At 35.9% G+C, this 22,573-nt stretch overlaps 1 protein-coding gene across 1 annotated transcript in view; it reads right to left on the bottom strand.

Annotated features, from left to right (window-relative positions):
• The window catches only part of pigg (phosphatidylinositol glycan anchor biosynthesis class G (EMM blood group)), a 106,397-nt gene extending 84,372 nt beyond the window's left edge, over window positions 1-22,025 (bottom strand). Inside the window, exons 1-4 of the mRNA XM_055178674.2 lie at window positions 21,661-22,025; window positions 21,215-21,420; window positions 9,955-10,164; window positions 9,372-9,560 (exon numbers count right to left, since the gene is read on the bottom strand). Of these exons, the coding sequence (XP_055034649.2) occupies window positions 9,372-9,560; window positions 9,955-10,164; window positions 21,215-21,420; window positions 21,661-21,823 (768 nt within the window). The 5' untranslated portion in view covers window positions 21,824-22,025. The remainder of the gene's footprint in view (window positions 1-9,371; window positions 9,561-9,954; window positions 10,165-21,214; window positions 21,421-21,660) is intronic.
• Window positions 22,026-22,573: the final 548 nt, after the last annotated feature.

Genomic DNA, 22,573 nt, shown 5'->3' with positions numbered 1-22,573 from the left:
GCAACAGTCAGAAAACATCAACACTGACATATTTTCAAAATGACATGACAAACCTGAAAGAACATAATTTGGAGAATCTGCACATGCATTTAAAATCAAAGTATTATACTTCTATTAATTAAATTAACATTTAATAAGGATCTGTTGCGGTAATGATAATCAAAATGTCGTGTAAGCATTCTGACAAGACAATATTTCAAATAAACTGTAAAAAAATTATCTTACCTGGTAGCCATCTTGAAGTAACTGGTCCATGTGCTTGGTCACTCAAAATCAAACTTTATTAAAATTCTGTATGTGTGCTTAAACTGTTCTCAAAAAGTGTTGCGGAGGATGAGAACATCAGGCATGCACACATCACTTTCCTAATTTTTCTTCATTATTATTATACATGAATATTCAGTAAATATTTTTTCTGTCATCTAAAGTAGTCTAGCAAAACATCCATTTGTTTTTTTTCTTAATATTTTTGTGTTAATTTGATTAAATTACAACATAACGCATGTTCAAACACAGCCGGACACATTGCGGTAATGAGAATTTCAGCAGAAAATGAGATAAAATTTCCAATTATAAATTCTTATGTTGAAATCACACATTGTGCAAGGTAGAACACAGTATTGTGTTAATTCTGATGCTTTTTAATGTTACTATATTACACATTTTAAAGCTAAAATCATTAGTGCCGTGGTGTTTCAAAGGTTTCGTGAGAATCACCCACCCCCTTACTTGACTTAACAAATTAAGTAAAATAAATTCAACTTGTTTATAAGTTATGTTAAATATAGTTACATAACTAATTTGATTAATCTTGCATGCAGCATTTTTTTTACAGTGCATGCACAGGATTCGAACCCACTGGCTTCAGTTGAGGTTTGACTCTTGTTCTGACATTTACAAACACAAAGTGATTCTTTACAGCGGCCACAGCTGTGTTACAAAAATTCAGAATGACTGTGAGGAGTTTTTTCTGGAGATCCTTTAACACTATCTGGTTAATTGAAGAGGAGACAGGTTAGGATGAGCCATTAAACTAAAGCACAGAAACATCTTTAACAAAGAGTTCAGCACAAATGAAGAGAAACAGCCATTTGTAAAGGTTCATGAAGGGTGGTGCTAACAAACCATTAAGGTTCATTTCCAGGTAAAACTAAACTGTTATCAGTGTGCTGAAGCTACTTAGATTTTAAGTAGTTCAACAATATTAAAGGTGCAGTGTGTAATTTTTAAAAGGATCTCTTGACAGAAATGCAAAATAATATACAAAACTATATTATTAGGGGTGTATAAAGACCTTTTTATAATAACCCGTTATGTGTTTATTACCTTAGAATGAGACGTTTTTATCTACATACACAGAGGGTCCCCTTACGTGGAAGTCACCATTTTGTGCCGTCATGTTTCTACAGAAGCTCTTAACGGACAAACTTTTTTGCTATGTCTCCGTCAATGACATGTTTTTTCGGTGGCGGCTACCGTAGCTTCTCTATGCATTTCAAAAGTGAGGGATGAGCAGTGGACTGAGCCGTTGGTTGCAATTCGCAACCTCACCACTAGATGCCGCTAAAATTTACACACTGCACCTTTAAGCAGGGTTTACTGAAGAAAATATTGAAAGTTAAGGTGGAAGGGTTGGGACGGTGGGTGGTGCCGGGGGCGTGGCTCATATAAGACTGATTTTGCCAGCACGGGTCACAAATGATGCAGCAGCAAACAGAAATGGAGGAAGAAAATGGTCTTCTGAAAGGAAAATTCATATACAAAACAATGGTTGATGGTTCTGTTGAAAATGTAAACAGGCTAATTAATTAATTTGCCATTAATGCATCTACATTTGTACACACCAATGTTGATTGGAGTATTGAATACTTGAAAAAAGTGTTTTACAACAGATAAAATGTGTGGTTAATTTGCGAATAATCGTGAGTTAACTCATGGCAATCATTTGATTAATCTAGATTAAATACTATAGTCTACTAACAGCCCTAATTTTTATAGAAGAAAATTTTCCTGAAAGGCATTTTGTGAAAAGTTAAAGTGAATAATACAATGTACATCCAACTAGATTAAAGCTCTTTGAGGTGGTAACATCATTCAAAAACTTCTCACTAAAAATATGTTAATGTGAATTTTTATTTTTCATTTTAATTTTTGGCACTGGTTTAGTTATATGACTTAAAAGGTGCAGTGTGTACATTTTTGCAACATCTAGTGGTGAGGTTGTGAATTGCAACCAACGGCTCAGTCCACTGCTCACCCCTCGCTTTTGAAACGCATACAAAAGCTACGTTAGCCGCCACCGCACAAACATGTCATCGTCGGAGACAACTTAGTGAAAAAAAGTTTGTCCGTTAAGGGCTTCTGTAGAAACATGGCGGCACAAAATGGCGACTTCCATGTAAGGGGACCCTCTGTGTATGTAGATAAAAACATCTCATTTTAAGGTAATAAAAACATAAAGGATCATTATGAAAGGTCTTTATTCACCCCTGATAATATAGTTTTGTATATTATTTTGCATTTATGTCAAGAGATCCTTCTAAAAATTACACACTTCACCTTTAACTAAATAATTCACTAAAAACAAGACAACCCAACACTGCATTATGACAGCACATACACTGATTATAGTTTGAGCTTACTTGACTACAAAGCTGAATGCACATATTGTGCCAAAATATATGTCAAGTAGTGCACTAGTGTACTTTATGTTACCTTGGACCAAAAATCTCTGAGGCAGTCAGACAAGATTGACAGCAGACCACGGCAAGCCTTCATCAAATGAAATGACTGACTTTTATAACAATCAATGGGTACAGTACACCATTCATTTTAAACCTGTTCAAATGATGCAGCTCAAGTAATAAATGGTGTCCTGTCTCTTACATCAACTAACAGTACGCCTGACAAAGTCCTCTACGAATACTTTATTCCAGAATAAGGCAAATAAGAGATTTGCATGTAATTATACAGTGCACACAAAAAGAAATCAGTGTGGGTGAATTTATAAAAGCATGGCCCAATTTACAGTCTGAAATCTCTCCTTCACAGGAGGATATATATTGTCCAGGAAAAGAAGTTTGAGTGCGAATAGCAGCAGGATACAACCAAACTCCCAGTATAGTCAAACAAACACAGACACTGAATGGAGTATCGGGGTCCAGTGTTCCCAAATGGCCCAAAGAGCAGCAAAAAAAATGAGTGAAGGCTAAACAAAAGCTTTCCTATTGTGCTGAAGCTGAAATCGCTGGTATCACTTGGGAGATCGGACACAAAGGAATAGTGCGATTGTTCTGTCAAAGGATAGAAATAAATCGATGTGTTCATCTTTGAGGCTGAGCGAGAAAAAAACACATCAGAGAGAGAATGATATAGTATGTTGGGACGAAACGCAGTAAACTGGAGCACAGAAACCACAGCTTTACACCACGAGCATCTTACAGTGATTTCTGCACCACAACTGAATCTATAGCGTCACGACTGAAGATACAATGTTTTATCATAAATAAAATAAACAAAAAGTCAAAATTATGCCAAGATGGAAGATTTTTTTACAGGCTCCACAAAAAAAAACATACAGGGCACCAGTGTAACTCAATGAAAGTGAAAATGTGACATGTTTGCCAAGTATGGATCTCATATGCACAAAATTTTGTCAATCCAACTGAATTTAATCCAAATGCAGGTTACGACAGTACAGTTTACATGCACCCTAAACATTGCAAGCTGATTAAAATGTTGGTTTACATGTAGATTCTGTATAATCTGTACCAAATGTCTGCGCAATCACACAGCCAGGGTTGCCAGATTCGTGTATCAAACCAAGCCCAATGGATATTCAAAACTAGCCCAAAAGCATCTCAATGACTATTCACAGTCGAAATGCTTTCATATTTAAACGGCAGAAAAAATCAACTCGCTGAAACAGTTTAAAAGTAGCCAAAATCTAGCCCAAGTCCGCAAAAAAGCAGAGGACTTGGCAACACAGCGCATAGCATCTCTCGTCGAGTTAATCTCTTTATAAATGTACAAAGTCAAAGTTGAGTTGGAGAAAGTTGCTCTTAAGAAGTTATCAGATAGCACATCACAAAGAAAACACATTTTGAAAGGCACAAAGCTTATTTATTTCTTTATGTAATGTTATGAAAGTACACATGAACGCTGCAGAATGTACAGCATGTGACCTCATTTCTTTAAAGGGAAACACCACCATTTTTCAATATTTTACTATGTTCTTACCTCAACTTAGACAAAGTAATTCATACCTATCTTTTTCAATGCGTGCACGTCATCGTTGCACAGCATGTCGTGAATGTGTTAGCATTTAGCCTAGCCCCATTCATTCCTTAGGATCCAAACAGGGATACATTTAGAAGTCACCAAACACTTTCATGTTTTTCCTATTTACACACACTATTTTGCGGATAAAAAAAGGAGAACTATATTGTATGACGGGCGCAGTAACATAAGCAAAAAATACCACAATATTTTAAAAAAAGTTTTTAATTTCATTGTGACTTTAACCATCCCAGTGTGTAGTAAACACACACCCACACATACTGCAGCGGCCAGGGAGTAATTGTGGTAAGGGTGCCTTGCTCAAGGACTCGAAGCACCGGCCTTCAGGTTACAAGCCCGACTCTCAAACAACTAGACTACGACAATCCCAAATGAATCACAGGATAAACAAAAGAATCCTAATGAAACTGTCAAAATGATTAAAGAAATGAAACAATAAGAGACCTCACTGTTGATCCGTGATGTAATTACTTTTATGATTCATCTCTTTGAATTAATTGTCATTGTCACATTCATGAATTACTCTCAATCTCAAAAGCTATGAATCTGAACTTTAAGACCAACACAACAAACACATAAAACCAGACAACATCTTATGATTAGGATGATCATGTTGTTTCTAACATCATCTGTCAAAAAACATTACATACAGAGAGACATACGTTGTGCCAAATTCAGACTCAATGGCTTTGATCAATAATCTACATGACGCTTTTAGATGACCACCTATGTCTTGCTCCATGATAACGGGAACATATCAAAGAGCAGATAATAAGTCATTTACCTCATCTTGAGTCATGCTGTTTCTGTTTCTAATGGTATAACACATATCCATGTGAAAGAGCTTTTAGAAAAACAAAAAAGTGTAAGATTATGACACTCATAAAACCATCTCTACAGGCCTTCAAAAATGTCACTTTATATCCAGATGAACTGAATTTGTATTCAACAAAGTATATGCAGCTTTCCGCTCAATCAAGTTTATAAAAAAGTATTTTGCAATCAACATAATAATAGATATCACCTACTCATCATCTTTTGCCAACCTGATATTAATGGACCATAGTATATACAACCCAAAGTCTATAAACACAAAAGCTATGCAAGCTCGATTCACACTTTAAGTAAACATATTTAAGGTGACACATTTTTGATTACTTTGTTTCCTCTGGATTTATATTTGAAGACCACTGGAGGACCCTGACCAACATCTCGGGGCCTGTTTCTCTGTTTCTGTTGTAATGGATGAAGAATGACCAAAAAAAATCATTAAAGAAGGAAACAGAACTGACCCACTCATCTCATCTCTTCTTGTTGTAAAGGTAAAGAGAGAGAGAGAGAGAGGAAAGCATATTGTATGAGTGTTCAAAGATGTGCACTCATATCGATCATTCTTTTAATAACTTCACCCAGAGCAGTACAAAACATCTGATTTGATACGCCGCTCAAGGGAATCCTTCAAAATCTGACACCTAAATTCATCTTGCACACTCATTTCTTCTCTCTAGAGTTTCTAATCCCTCAACCCTCCTTCTCTTGCCTTCATTACATGCAAACAATACTCAAACAATCCCACGCCACGCGGATGATAATTCGAAAGGACATGAGGGAGAAATAGATTTCCTGTTGAAATACTCTTACAGAAAACTTTTTTAGTTTAAGGATGCAAAAAAGATTTGCTAGCAAGACATTACAATCCCAGATAACATTCAATGGAATAGAGTTTATGAGAAACAAGATATTATTCAAAAGTCCCTCTGAAACTTAAGCTCAAACTTGCAGAAGAACTTTGAAAATGTACATGCTGACCCAATAAACCCAACTAATGTCTGCACTGATGTGATAGCAAACAGACAATGCTGCGTTTCCTTACCATAGGGCTGTCACAATGATTAAATAATCATCTCATCACGATTCGTTGACCTCATTGCGATGATTTCAGATCACCATATAGGTCATATAGGTTAAACGTTTTTACGTGATTTCAGAAAAGGAATATATCGCAAAAATGCAATGAAAAGGGAAACATTGGTCACCTGATGTACGTCACATGATCATTCTTTAAAGATGTGTAAGTGCGTACTATAATGTCCCAGAAACATATGTGGCCACAACCAAGTATAAGTGGCTTCCTTTCGACAATGCTTGGATAACACGCCTTTGTTTCCATTCATTAAAATGAATGGTTAGTGCGGTGGCTGTGATATAAGCAAACCTACCAACATCCGTCTCCATGATTATTAAAATGACTTATCGCGGAACAAAATTACGTTTTAGTCGTATATAACATTGGTTAATGGAAATGCTGTCATTTCCCAATAGTTTTTGTGAAATATACAAAATAATGCAAAAGTTTGGCACAAATCTGTAATAAAAACCTTCAGAAATCATGGCAAATAAGTTCAGACCTTCTAACTAAAAACCATTATTACAGATAATCTAGATCAGAGGTATCCAACCTTTTTGCTACCACAATGGAAAAAACAATCTCGAGGGCTACTTTTTTGATATAGTCTACTCACAGGTGACGTGACATTTTTGTTTTACTTGTTGGTTTTATTTTATTTTACTTGTTGATTAGTTTTAACATTGTTTAAAATGTTAACATACATAAAAGAAGTCAAGCTAATATAAAAATATGTAAGAAATATTAAAATTGAGGCTATTAATCGAATGAGCTTTTGCGGGCAACTCACAGACTCTGTGCCCGCAGGGACCATGTTGGAGACCACTGACCTAGATAATTCATAGTTAACAGTTACGTTTTTCATAGTACAGTCGTCAATGCACAATTCATTCTTTGAATATGTCACCTGATGCACAATTTTCTCAATTAGTTTTAATTGCATGAAGCATGGTCAAATAAGTCCATTGCTGCCACAAGTATATATTATACCCAAAGTATAAAGCACAAAGTATCACATAATACGCAAATGTGTTAAACTTCAAAGGTCTTGAGCAACCTCTAAGTATTAATTCATATTGAAAAAAGGTTGCACAATTGGTGGGGTGAGAACATGAACTTTTAAAAGTTGAAAAATAAGGACCACCCTATGTACATTTACAGCGCATTACATTTTTATCAGTATGTATTACACAAACACAAAGCTCTACCACTGAGTTACAGTATACAGGAGCAAAATGTATTACTACTGTAGGCAAAGATCTGAATAACCGACATTAAAGGTTCCTGAATAAAATCCGTCATAAAAGGTTGCAATGATTAATGAGAAGGGGCGTGTCTTACGGCAGTCCTGCGGAGAGTTAAACTCTCTTACCTGCAGAGGGAACAGATTTCGCATGCAGATATTATAATGGGCAGAAGGCCTGCGGAGTGAAAAAGTAGGACGCAGCTGTTTATACAGATGTCACGAACTAGAGGTGCGTTCAAGACCCATGACAGAAAAAACTATTTCTTATAGATCTTATCAATAGTGCAGCTATTGCAAATAAATATTTATTTGCTTAACTAACCACATTGAGGAAAAATAAATGAAACACTAAAGCACAATGAAAAGTAATGAACGGCTTTTTGGTTTGAATAGAGAACGAGACAGAGAGACATCAAGAGAGAGAGAGAGAGAGAGAGAGACATAAAAAGAAAGAGAGAGAGAGACATAAAGAGAGAGAGAGACATAAAGAGAGAGAGAGAGAGAGAGAGAGAGAGAGAGAGAGAGAGCAAAGATCTGAAATCCGAGTGTTTCATGTGGTGCCTGGCCTTTTCTAAGGTTCTTGCTCTTGATGTTTTCAGTGCCTCCCTGTATAGTTTGCCAGGATGTTAGTTGGTTGTTAGGTAATTTATTGTTATTGATGTTGACATATTGATATTAATATTGACAGATAGAGGTCTTCACTTGTCCACATATATCTGAAAACCTAAGGTCCGCCCCGAGAAACGAGCGGGTTCAGGTATAAAAGTTTCACATGTGCCTTAAGTAATTTAAAATAAATGTGTTTTTGCTGAAGGGACCCGAGAAGACCCGGACTATCTCGTGTATGTGCATAGAGTCCTTTTCCAGGGTTCCCAAACCTTAGTTAACTTCAAATTCAAGGACCTTTCAAGGACTTACCAGCTCTAATAATCTCAAATTCAAGGACTAAATGTGGGGACACATTTCAAGTGAGAGCAAGGTTACATCATGTTACCTTTTAAGATACATTGTTACAGTTCCCTTTCGAGGGAACTTGTGCTGCGTCACTGCGGTGACACTTTGGGGACGCCTCCAGGGGTAAGTGTGTCTGAATGTGTAGATCAAATTCAACCAATAGTGAGACTTAACAACAAAGACAGGGTGAAGCGTCTCATTCCCTTCTCAGGGAACAACAGTTACATACGTAACCCGAGACGTTTTCATGTGTCAAACACAACTATGCAAAAAAGCATTTTGGTATGAATCAACATTCGCATACAGAAGATATAAGCATTTAAAGCGAACAGTTTAGCACGTGTGCTTAAAAAGTTTAGATTTTTTATGATATTATCCTACACTACACAGGGATTTTTAAATACACTACATATGGATTTGTTTTTGTTGCATAAAATAGATTCAAGCAATTTCAATGACCTGAAATGTATATTTTCAAAAGTTCCCAGAGCCTTGAATTGTTTCCCCAAGATTCACAAACTTTCAAGGATTTCAAGGACCGGTGGGAACCCTGTTTTCCAACCCCTCTCTGTTTGCCAAGACAGCTTGCGACACTGTGTGGCTGGCGGTAGATTCATTTTAATTTAGCCAGACCTGTCAATCAATTTTTAATACACATTGCAAGCGATTACTTTGGTGTCGTCGTCAGATAACACGAGAAAATAAATGGAGCAGCCAGCCAAATTTGTTGCAAGGCCACCGGGGTTTTTTTTGTCTGACTGGTGCGTGCGGAGCAGCAGACTGCACACACGTCGTGCCGTTTACATTCGGGTCCAGTCAGGTTTAAAAAAAAAAAAAAAATGTATTTATGCACATCGGGTTCGGGTAAAATGTGATTCGTGTCTTTTGTGTCGGGTACATTTCTTTGGACTCAACTTCACCCCATTAAAAATGTCTCTGTTACATATATCTGTTTATTAAACAAACCTTTGATATGAGGGAGGCATGTATCTTCTTAATGATGTCATCCATCTCCATGAGTTTTGGTCCAATCAGAGAGCTGTGTGGTCCACTAATATGACCAATGTGATCCAGACCCAGATAGTGTAAGATGAGAATGTCCCAGTCGTCTCTCTTCAAAGTGTCATCCAAATGACGGGTCACATTATTATCCACCTGACAGAAAGAGACAATGTGCATTGTGCAATATTTTAGATTTCATACCTGAGACAGGACAACAATGGTGATAACTGTGTGTTGATCCAAACAACACAAAATACTGTTAGTAAAAAGTTAAGTGTCTCTTAACCAAAAAAAAACAACTTTTAATGATTTGATGTCTTAAAATAGAAAAGATGTGAACTCGAGTGAGACTTCAAGAAGCTGCTTGATAACATGAAGAGACAACACTTCTGCAAACTCAGTGACTACACTGAAGATGATAAAATATAACACATTTTCTTGAATTTTCTTGTCTGCTAGAAATCTAAAGTCCACCTGGCAGTAAAATAGTTCATGTCATTTCAAACCTATATGATGATTACTGAGTTTAGCGACCAGCTTTGCTCACCTCCATGTAGTCGGAGACAAAGAAGGATGTCGTTCCGTCCTGCTCCATGAAGTGTTTGGGGAAGAGCCGGACCCAAGTGTCATCACCATAAAAGATGATTCGCTTGCCAGCGGTTTTGGCCTGCCAGATGAGATTATCCTCCAACAGGGCTGGAGAGTTGAGGTTCATCACAACATCTATAAAACCTGGAATACTGCCGGTGGTCAGGGCCTAGAAACAGAAAAAGAAACATGACTTGCAATCTCTATACATTTATTTTATTTCTATCTGAATATAAGTGGAAATTACTCTACATGGCTCTACATTTTCATTTTTAAGGAGCACAGTCAACCACATTTTTAGAGACGTAATAATATTGTGCCACAACAAAAGACAGCTCCTATCAACAAGGTCAGGCAATCAAAATAGGGCTCATTTACAAGTTGGATTAACTTAAAAAAATACTTTTTAATTTTTTTTTTTTTTCAAATTTAATTTTCTCATTTTAACTTTAGGTTTTTTAGTTTTTTTCCACTTAAAGTTTGAAAATTTAAGTTGAAAACTTTTCAATTGTTTCCAATATTCGTAATTTTCGTAAGTAGATCCAGATTCACATTTTAAAGTGTAGATGTGTATTTAATATACATATCATGAACACTAACAAAACCAACGTAAATACATTCAACAAAAACACAGTTAAATTGACAAAAAAAAAGGTTTGCATGATTTAAAGGCTTTCTTTATCTCAAAGTTATATCTGATTTTAAAACCATACATTTGAATTCAAATGCACAGAGATTTTGGATGAAAAGAGGAAAGTTTCTGGGGATTTATTTTTTTATGGGAATTTATGGAAATGATTTGGAAATTTAGGGAAATTTTTATAAACTATATCATATAACAACATAAATAAACATTTTGTTTGATCATAAGCCGACATGCATGCAAGGTAATACATTTTTTAAAAATGACGTCTTGACTGATTTAATTGTAAGTAGAACTTTAATAGATTGACACAGCACAAGGAAGTTTTAACAAATGTATGTAATTTACGTGAATCCATGCAAAGATGGATAATTTTGTGTGCAAGATTGAAGAAATGATCTGTGCATGTTATTGATGAATGCAAGTGCATGCAGGGGGTGTGGCCTCAATGATCCTTCAGTAAGCAGTGTGCTGCTGTTTGACTGAAGAATATGCAAATGCATTAAATCTTCTTGTTTTAAACTAAATTATGCTGCAAGATTTTTGAACTACATTTAAATTCCCTGTTTTAGGCAACTCCTTTTACTCCTTTTAGGCATAACTCCCTTTAATTCCCATGGAAAGTTTCTAGCCTTGAAAAATCCTGGAATTTTGCACCCCTTACAGAGATGCTAAAATAGGCCAGATGCTTCATTAGCTATTCTGAGTACAGAATCACAAATTTCAAACTCTTTGTAGTTTCAGCAGGAGAACAGCTGAACACAAAACCTTTTCCTCATCCTCCTGGAAAATCACGGCTTGTAGAGAACAAAATCTCCTCACTTAAAAAACATAAACAGGTTCCTACCAGCTGGTCTCTTAAGACCGGCATCATCTAATGATGCTGTCAATGTAAACTACAAGAAAGACAAACACAGACAGCAGTCCTCCTGTATGTTATGCGAGAAGTATAATGAAGGTATTGATTATGTGTCTGTTAGTCTATAAAACATAATTACTGTCATCACGGGTGATGATCAAAGACAGCTTACACACAACTCCTTCTAAAGAGAAAGGAGAAGGCAGTAAGCATGCAAATTTAAAGTCTTTTATTAACTTAAACAGTTGCATTGTGATCTTAAAAAAGATTAAATATTTCAATGCTAAAAAACAAAAGTTATTTTGTGTATTTGGTATAATACAATGTGTTCCTGTGGTTTATGGTTAAAAAAACACATTTTTGTGATAATAACCCAGCAAAAGTATATAAAGCTTTCCATCATCTCACTCAACACTGGTTGATTTTTGATCATGCCATTAAAAATGTTATTGTTTGGTAAAATTGATTCAGTCTCTCATTTTTTTGCCCAAACACTGCAAATGCCTTTTTTGATATTTTTGCTATTAGCTAACATTGGGTGCATCCCTATTAATTTGCATTTACGTAACATTGATATTTTAATAAACTAACATTGATTTCATAAGGGTAATCCAATGATGTTCAGTAAAATCAGATTAAGGGCCAGATTTACTAAACGGGGCAAATTAGCGTGAGTGTGCAATTCCAAAAAAGCGCCGCTAGGAGTGGTATCTGCGGAATATTTACTTAAAAATGCGCAAATTAAATAACACAGGTGTACAGTAACAGCTGATTTCCATAATGACCAACGTAATCTACTAAAAGCAGCGCAAATTAGTTCAAGGTTGCAAATAAGCAGAGCTGATGCTTCTGCAGGTGCGAGTAAACTAACACCTGATGAGCTTGAGTTCAGCACCACGGCCATCACAGTTAAAAATGTGGGGTGTGAAATCCCAGCTAACAAACCAAAATACACTGAAAAAACTGGAGGACAATAAAATTAAGTTTTGAAACACTTGACGACTTCTAGTGACTTCTCTTTAATTTCATCCAGCAAATAAAAAATAACATGGCTTGGCAAACAATATTTTTTAATAATAATGTTCCTCTGGCATACCAAATAAACTGTTACGTCTCCCTTGTACCATGCGCTCTTCTGATCTCTTTGATGTGTCCTCCTATCAGCAACAATTGCTGCCATTTCAAGCTCAAAATGATTTAAGACATGCTTTTTTTGGCGTTAAATTATGGTGCAAATACCAGTAATATCACACGTGCAAATGTAACGAATCATTTAAATACTCTCCTCCTATACACTTTACATCTGAAAGAGATACTCTTACAAATGCATATGCAATAAGGTCAATTGCAAAAATAACTAGACCACACATTTTTAGCGAATAAATCACGACAGAGGTTATTTAACGCCAAAATTATGGTTTGCGCTGGCACAAGCTGTGAGTAAATATGTCTTTAACTGTCTTAATGTTGTCCAAAAGTATAAGATTAATTAAGTTTACAATAATTGTTCATGTAATTACATTCAGTGAACTTAATTCAATTAGGTAAATGTCCATTCAATTAGTTTAGGTCTACTGTATACATCAAAAAACTTTTTTGCTGTATACAGGTCTATGTAATATTATATGATAACACAGTTATTGGTCATTGAATGAGGCTATGTGTATTATGTAACCTCTCAAAGCCTAAACACTTCTGCAAAAAAAAAACACACAAACACTTCAATATACACTAACACTAACATGTCTTTCTCTTAATGGAAAAACATGTAACGGTTGGAAACTCTCACAGGAGCCCTCTAGAAAAAAAATGCTACCAATGTAGTGTACCAGAATGCACAAGTATAAAAAGTAAAGTATGGCTCATATAAAAGCATGCCATCTGTGTATGCTAGCAGGGCTTTCTCTACACCTGTTTGGCCTTTCTCGTGTTTGCTAACCAGTTGAATTGCTGTGACAGCACAATGCACAGAACCTCTTTTTGTAGCCAGAGCTTCAGTAAAATCACAGGCTAATGGTTTTACTCGTGTCACATTTACAGTGAAACATGGGCAATTAGGAAACACCAGCTCTCCTCTGCATTTCTTTTATGTTGCATTAGAGAATTTGGCACAAGCAAAGCTTTAAATTTGTATGCTTGCTAACATCTGCTTTAATACCATCACAACCAAAGCTCTCAAATTTAATACCGCACTTTAGTGTGCAACTCGCCTTCACTGTTTGTGTTACAGATGTAAATGATACAGAAAACTGTGCAGCTCATGAAGGAGAAGTGTGGTAATCTTTGCTTTTTCAAGAAAACAAATTTGGAAAACAAAAAACATGAATGAGCCTGAGCCAAATCTAGAAGCCAATATGCATGCTAAAACCAGTATGCATGCTAAAACCAGTATGCATGCTGAAACCCGTATGCATGCTGAAACCAGTATGCATGCTGAAACCAGTATGCATGCTAAAACCAGTATGCAAGCTGAAACCAGTAAGGATGCTGAAACCAGTATGCCTGCTGAAACCAGTATGCATGCTAAAAACAGTATGCATGCTAAAACCATTTACTTCCATCCCCATCCATGTTTTACATCCCAGAGTTTAACAAACAATCAAATGACCCGATATAAAATTTCAAAATAAGTTATGAGCTGGAAATCTGCTTGAGTACCTGACATGTACACTAAACTACTAACAGCATTAAATTCAGAATATTATCAATCTGATCTGAGGACAAAAACTGTCAATAACACACTTTGTCAAAGCTTACTTTTTTGCATTAGACCCAGTGAACTCAATCTTATTTCGTTTAACACAGACAGTAACAATTGCCTAAATACATCATCGGTTTGTTTTTTGCTTAATAGCATGATTAATGCGAGCCTTTAACATTTATATAATACATATACATGTATACGTTACCATATGCTGTCAATACTCAAAAACACACAAGACATCTACAAATCCCAGCGTGTGCATTTCAAGCCATTTCATCATTATGATACCGTGTACGGTTTCAGAAATATACACAAACACAGAATCATGAAAGACCCATAGGGAATTTTTCCAAGAACATGTTAAGTGGTTGTCAGGGTGTTGCTATGTGCCTGCCTACAGGCCCAGGTCGAACAAGTATCTGTGATATTCTGGACTCAAATGCCTCAGTTCCTTCTTTCATCATGATGAAACAGACCAAGATGAGTTACACAGCAAATTCTAATACTGAGAGTTTGTTCAAATTGCCAACCTTAAGTATAGTAGTGATGATAATATGACTCTAACGGTACATGCACCTGGGGCGAAAGCGTTAATGCTTGACGGAAGGCTTGTCTGAAGCGTGGCCAACAGCCAATCACAGTGGCCGCTACACATGCTCCGGTCTTCCATAAACGTAATTGGCCGGCTCTGCCTAGGTTATTTGCATAAGGTGATCTGATTGGCTGACGCACGCGTTGCCACTTGAAAAGTTGAGAAATGTTCAACTTCTGCCACGAGCAACGGCACTGATGCGGCGCCCCAATTCAGTTCGGCAATGCATGACGTCACCCATTAAAAGTGAATGGGAAGCGCCAATGCTTACGCCCTGTGTGAATGTACCGTAACTGCACTCCTTCTTCTATGAATAGACAAATCCGGCAAACTATCAGTGCTAGGATCGCACAATATACAGAATATATCAAAAATATATATCATTTTCATTTCAAATACTTATATCAGTGACAACAGTGGTCCGGCCAGGATTTTGTCATTTAAAAAGTGGAGTTCCAGCTCCAACTGATGTTTATGTTGTCATTTTGTGTATTGGTCACCAGTTGTGTGATTGCAGTACCAGTTTTAGCCACAAGTTTTGTGAATGACACTCTGGTTGTGTTATCTCAGCATATTCTTATAACAGTAGGAAGCCATCTTGTTTTTCTTTTCCAACTTCCACAAATCTTTCCTTTCATTTAAGACTTTTCCTCTGACACTGATTTCTCAAATTCCGCCTCCAGAAAAGTTGAATTGCAGTTTGGAAATGTATTTGTGTCAACAGCCCACCGTTTAATCTGTCAGTCCACATAAAAAGTGGCCCAGATGAAAGATTTTTCCAACGTTCAATTCAAAATCTCCCTGTTACTTTACCTTACAGCACTAAATCTACAGCTGAAGCCCTGCGAGCAGAAAGCTTATCTCTGCAGGAACGTAAGAAATGTTTGCCTTCTTTAGCAGAAACAAAACTTTTTTACTTCAATAAAAGCAGCAAGAGCTGCAAAGGATCTAAAGGAACCTGGCCATTAGAGGAGATTCCACGTCTAACAGCAAAGAAACAAACCCACACAGACCGCACAGAATCATTCCTCTATCCTTTTTATGATACATCAGTGGATGATTATGTGATGTTGGTGAAAAAAACTCATTTTGAGAGGAGTTTGCTAAAGTAAGCATTACAATTATAATTTCTTATGTAAGCAATGAGGTACGAAAGTCTGTGCTGTATCGTGAAATAAGTCATGGCTGAAGGGCGTCGTTAGGCATGAAGTGAAGCGGGGCCAATGCAACCCCTTTAGCTGTGACTTATTCACAATTCAGCCTTGAGTACCTTACTGCTTTTATTAAACAATTACTACACATTATAAATATTCAAGCAGCAAAATATGTATCAACCCCAACTTTTATAAAGTAAAATCACTAAAAGCATTTCTTCCGCCGGAAAAAAATTGTTTCTGCAGTCTTACACCATGCTGTGTTTGTATAAGGACAGTGAACAGCAACAGTATGTATGTTTTACATATGTTTACGTAAACACTTTAAAAATACCTTGTTGCACTAAAAAGGGGACATTTCACAAAACTTTTTTAAGATGTGAAATAAATCTTTGGTGTCCCCAGAGTACATATGTGAAGTTTTAGCTCAAAATACCATACAGATAATTTATTAACATGTTAAAATTACCACTTTGTAGGTGTGAGCAAAAATGTGCTGTTTTGGGTGTGGTCTGTTAAATGCAAATGAGCTGATCTCTGCACTAAATGGTAGTGCCGTGGTTGGATAGTGCAGATCAAGCGGTGGTATTATTATAATATGATCCCCTTCTGACATCACAAGGGGAGCCAAATTCCAATGACCTATTTTTTACATGCTTGCATTCAATTGTTAAGTTACTGGGTTGATCTTTTTCACATTTTCTAGGTTGATAGAAGGACCCAATTATAGCACTTAAACATGAAAGTCAAATGTTCATGATATTACATTAAACAAACAAAAAAATGGTCAGTTATGATTTCATTAGGACTTTAAGTTTAAACAACTTTAATTAATAAGTAATTTAAACTATAGAAGTTGCTATAAATTATAAAAATAAGTTAGTAATAACTAAAGTCCATTCAACTTTATTTTTTTTTTTATTTATACCAACTCCTCACTTGTCAAGAAAGTTGACTTAATAAAACAGAACTACTGACCAATCAGAATCACAGACTGGAGCTAACTGTTTAATAAATCTATATTGAGCTAATGCACAAAAGTTACCAACGTGTGCTATTACATTTATGGAGAAAAAATAAAACAGGAACTAAAACCAAATCTGTTCTTATAGCTCAATTGATACAACATTGTGTTGGCAACATAAAGATTATGGGTTCGATCCCAGGAGCATGCATACTGATAAAATGTATAGCTTTGAATCTACATCCTATATAAAACCTATATCATTAATCTAGTACTCATACAAACACAGCTAGTGTAAGACTGCTGTTCTCCAGATGAGTCTGAACAAAGAGAACAAACACTCAGTAATGGCATCTGTTAAAAGATCAGTGTCTATTCACATAAACTCGGAGTTATTGATTTAAACATAAACAGATAATAGCTTTGTACTGGAAACCTGTAACATTTTACCTTCCCCTATAAAGCAATACATTATATATACAGTATATATAATAATGTATATTATAAGAGTAGATGTAAAATGTAGGTGATTAATAATAATATAGTATAACAATTAACCAGGTCTGAATAAACAGAGTTATAGGGTGTATAAATATAAAGCGTGTTTCGCTCTCAGAACAACAGTGAAAAATTAAGCTAAATTGGCTAATATGATACCAAAACCGCACCTCAAAGAACCACTAAATAGATTTTTTGGCATTCAACACCGTATCCCAAAGACGCCAGACAGACAAAGACGCCAAAGGTACCAGACAGTGAGGCGCTATCTCAGCAAAATCTTCATATACTTACATGAAACTTTGTACATAACACCATAATGTTGCAGTGCCACCTATTTGTTTAAGTAATGTATGAATTTAATCTAACGTTTATGCAGCACTCATCATGGGTAGGCGACTATACTTTTTGCTATTGATGGGCTTGACCCCACTTTAATTTCTTTTCTTTCATTGTTAAGTTATTTTTTGGGCATTTTTTGCTTTTAATTGAGTGACAATAATGTACAGAGAGGACAGGAAAGTACAGGGTGGAGAGAAGGGAACGGGCCTGGGACTCGCCGAAAGCGTGCATACATTACGCGTGTTTGAGAACTGCCCACTAAACCAGCAGCTTTGCAACCATGCTTTCATTTCAAAACTAATCGTTAAATGTCACTGTGGTATTCTGGGAGGAAAAGTACATTATTCCACATTAACAAAGTACATTAAGTATATTTAGCCCATTTTAGATGTGCTGCGACCTATCAGAAAGGGGTGGAGCTTTTTGTGACAGGATGTCACAGTCTCCGTTATGACATCATCATCTGTGACAATGAGTGAAAATCAATGATGAGATTTCTCTCTGGCATCTCTACGGCAACAAAAGGCAGTCTGACTCATGTTCTTATACCGTGATGTGATGGGGCCACTTTGTCTGTTTTCATTCAGCACATACACACGCACTTGTCGCCTACTGAAGTGTGTGACAAGATGTACACTTGATGTTCAACCACACACATGCTCGAGAAGAGAGTGCCGTTGATTGTGTCATGCACAAAAATGAACAGGGTTTCACTGCAGTGAAGGTCATAATGCTGCCCGACACAGACAGATAGGATGAAATAAATGAGCTGAATTCATTTAAATTTCTTGAACATTTCACGGCTTCTCACTGTCTGAAGGTTTCTTTGAAGAAACTATTTCACCACTTACAGAAATGTAGAAGTGTAGTGATGGTATCACAGGGTACATATCCTCATAGATAGGGTATGTATTTAAAGAGCTTAGATGCAAAGGCCACTAAATGCAACTGGGTGATTCTCACGAAATTAGACTTACGAGGTGTCATGAAACATTTTGATAAAAAAGTAAATGCGAAGTAAGAGTATCAAAATAAGAAGCATACAGTTACAAACATCTCTTCATGTACTATTTTGCACATGATTTCACATGACATCATACAAACCAATTTTGTTGTTTTTCCCACATTTAAGGGAAAAAGTTTCATTACCGCAACGTGTCCATGACTGGATTTGGGTTCTTTGACATGGAAATATTTATAATTAAAAAATCTAAAAAATAAAAAGCTTCAGTGCATGTTATACTATAAACATTTACAGTAAAGAAACATGTGGTATTTTGGGATCATTGGTAAATGTAGAGACAATAATAAGGAATATAAATGTATCCAAGACCAATTTTCTCATCCTCCGCAACAATTTTCAATCATTGTTTAAGCCCTCAAGGAACTAACAATTTCAAAAAAAAAAAAAAAATTGTTGGAAGGGACTTGACTGTGAAACTCAAGATGGCTTCCAGGTAAGCAGTTCTTATTTTTTCTCTCCAGATAAAAATTTAAATTTTGTTTGTCATAGTACCTAGACTACTTTTTAGTTCTCATTACCGAAACATGAGTTTGTAAATGCATATATTTAATGTAATATAATGTTGTGGTAATGATAATTTTTGATAATGATAATCTAAAAATGTAAATAATATAGCAAATATTTGTTTAATCCTCTAAAAAGAATGGTTATAGTAAGTCCAGACCTTAATCTTATATGTGCAAAAAAAATTGGTTTCAAGGGTTTTTAAAAAATTCTGATGCTGGACACCTTCTAAATCTGGATTTCATGAGAATCACCCAACCACCTTCAAAAATGACATAATCTTATTAACCAAATGCTCTCAGCAAGTATTATACGTTCATCAAAAACACTTAATCCTGCCCTCAGGCCATTCAGAAATACTGCTTTGTTGGCATTTACAGTCTTTCTGACTTTTCTGAACTTTAAGCACCTCCCTTCAGAAATTTTATAAATTCATGAATAGCGCATCCTGTTCAAATGCAACAGGAAGAACACAAGAGATCTGAAAGCAACAAGCAGATGTTTGTGAAATGGATTCAGATACAAGTGTTGCATTGTTAATGATGCCCAAGCAAAAGACAGAGATAGTAAAATAGGAATATTAAGATCTCTGTGTCCAATTGTTCCAGTAATGATTATGCCCTTTCCACCCAAGTTTTCCTGCCCAAATCGATTAGTTAGCCATGTTACACAGGTTTACAACAGAGAAATCTCCTGTGATTGGACAGGAGTAGGTCTACTGTTTGTTACAGATAGATCAGGACTGCCATCTGCTGGATGAGAAGTATTCACTGTTTTGCACTGATATAACACAAGATATCTGTTACATGCTGATAAATTTGGTCAGATTAGGCTCAAAAAGCCATTACCCCTTAATTATAGATGTAAGATTTTGAATTATTTCATTTCATCATGAGTAAGAACTATGCCAATAGAGATACCATTGATGCAAGGGTGAGAGGGGCACATTAAATATGCAATTTGTATAATTCACGCAAGGACCTAGATTAATGACGCTCTGGAGTAGCGTGGAATGATGGGATTTTTTGTCTTTAACTCAAACACTAATGGCCATCAATCAGACGGGAACGAGAAATCACACATGAGGTAAAGTAAACAAGTTTTATAAATGTTGTGTTTGATGATATCGTTTTATTTCAGTATATGGTTTCATGTAATGTTCAAAATGCAATTGTTAGTCATAGATGTTACAGTATTAGTTCAATACGATGGTTTGTTAACACAGCACAGAATTAAGTGTTCAGATTAACAAATTTACCATAAACAAGCGAGTGGTCCGACAGAGGCTATTACTTCCGCATTTGTCCACGACACTGTTGTCATTTGGTTTCTACGTCAGTAAAGGCGGTAACAAAGGGTAACGTGGATATTAACATCATTTACAGGTGACTCTACTGCCCCGTGTCACTGTTTAGAATGGCAATTTTCTCACGATTTACAAGTAGTTGAAAACATTAGAGCTATTGTTAGTAATCAGCTGGACAAAATATATAAGACTGGATTTATGGTTTTTGGATATTTTAGTGCAAATATCTTAAAAATTGTACCTTTAAAGAGATAGTTCACCCAAAAATGAAAATTCTGTCATCATTTACTTACTAATACTCTTATGTTGTTTCAAACCTGTATAGTTTTTTGTTCTGATGAACATGAATGAAGATAATTTGAGGAGTCAAATAATATCATGATTCATGAGCTCCTCAAAATATCTTTCTTCGTGTTCATCAGATCAAAGAAATGAATACAGGTTTGTAACAAATGAGTAAATGAAGACAGAATCTTCATTTTTGGGTGAACTATCCCTTTAGTGACTGAAGAAAGCTATAGTAAGTAACACCAATTTTTCAAATAGTTTTTAATCAAATATTATATTATGGGCTGTTTATCAGACCACATGCATAACCAAAGCCAGATCTGATGTCGTGTGTGATTTACCTTAATTCTAGGCATGGTGACGGTGGGTGCTCTGGCTTTGGCGATGAAGCTGTGGGACGAGCCTCTTTCCACCACATTTCTGGTGTATGGCATGAACCTGCGGCCATCAGAACCGAACACAAAGTCTTCTCTAAGAGCGTCAATCAAAACTATCACCACCCGCCTGAACAACGCTCCAGGGATTTTGCTGGAGTTTACTCCACTTCCTGCAAGACATATAAACCCATAAAACATCTGCCACATAATCAAGTTTAAGATTCAGAAATAAACAGAAATAACGTAGATAACAGTACAATACAATCTTTCTCCTTTAGCTTAGATTTCATCCTACCAAACATGAAAGACACTGGGTGGGTAAACAATACACACATTTCTTACAAATTACTATTATTATAAATGTATATTATTATTGATGTTATTATATTTTAGGCAGTCTGTGTGTTTACCTGTTAGTGGCTCAGCAGGAAAGTGAGACACTTTGCTTTTGGATGAAAAGGATGATTTGACAGGAACAGGGAAGAATCCTCTGAGGAAGAGAGCGATGCTCACAACCTCACATATGAGACAGAGTAAAGCAAAGACAGATGAACTCAACCTCATCTTGAACATTAATTACACTCTCACGACACAAACACTGACAACCGCTGTCTTATATCTCATTAACTACAAAATAGCATCATGTCAATAAGAAAAATGCATGAAATTCATAGCTGTAAAACAGAGAAACTCGATGAATGAGGCGTCTGACGGATTAATGTTTTGAAATGCTCACTTCCGCGTTGTGACGTAGGCGACACTACGGCAACTCAAGAGGATCATTCGACCGATTCGAGTCTACAGCGCCACATGCCTGTTCTTATTTTTTTAACATTTAAATATACTTCAGCGTATTTTAAATCATTGAATGTTTACTCATGAATAAATCTCTGCTAATGTACTGTAAAGTGACTCGTTATTTAATTATATAAATATATAATAAATGTACTACAAAACGAACATCCCTATTTATTGAATTAAAGGCTCTAAAGCTCAAAGAATTAGTAGAACTAAAAACATTACAAATCATGTATAAAGCAAAAAAACAACAATTGCCAGAAAGTATCCAAGGGTTGTTTACAGTAAAAGAATGTCAACATGACTTAAGAGGATATTGTGTATTTAAAAAGAAACAAGTGAGGACCAACGCAAAATACCATTGCCTGTCGGTAAAAGGTGTAAATCTATGGAACAACTGTGATGATGAATTAAAAAAATGTGGGACACTTAGTAAATTAAAGAAATTATTTAAAAATAATGCACTGAAACTATATGAAACTAGTTAAAGAGTGATAACTGAACAAATTGCCTTGTTAAATTTTG

Source organism: Misgurnus anguillicaudatus, chromosome 16 (assembly GCF_027580225.2).
Source record: "Misgurnus anguillicaudatus chromosome 16, ASM2758022v2, whole genome shotgun sequence".
NCBI lineage: Eukaryota > Metazoa > Chordata > Actinopteri > Cypriniformes > Cobitidae > Misgurnus > Misgurnus anguillicaudatus.
This window is presented reverse-complemented; position numbering and strand designations above follow the sequence as displayed.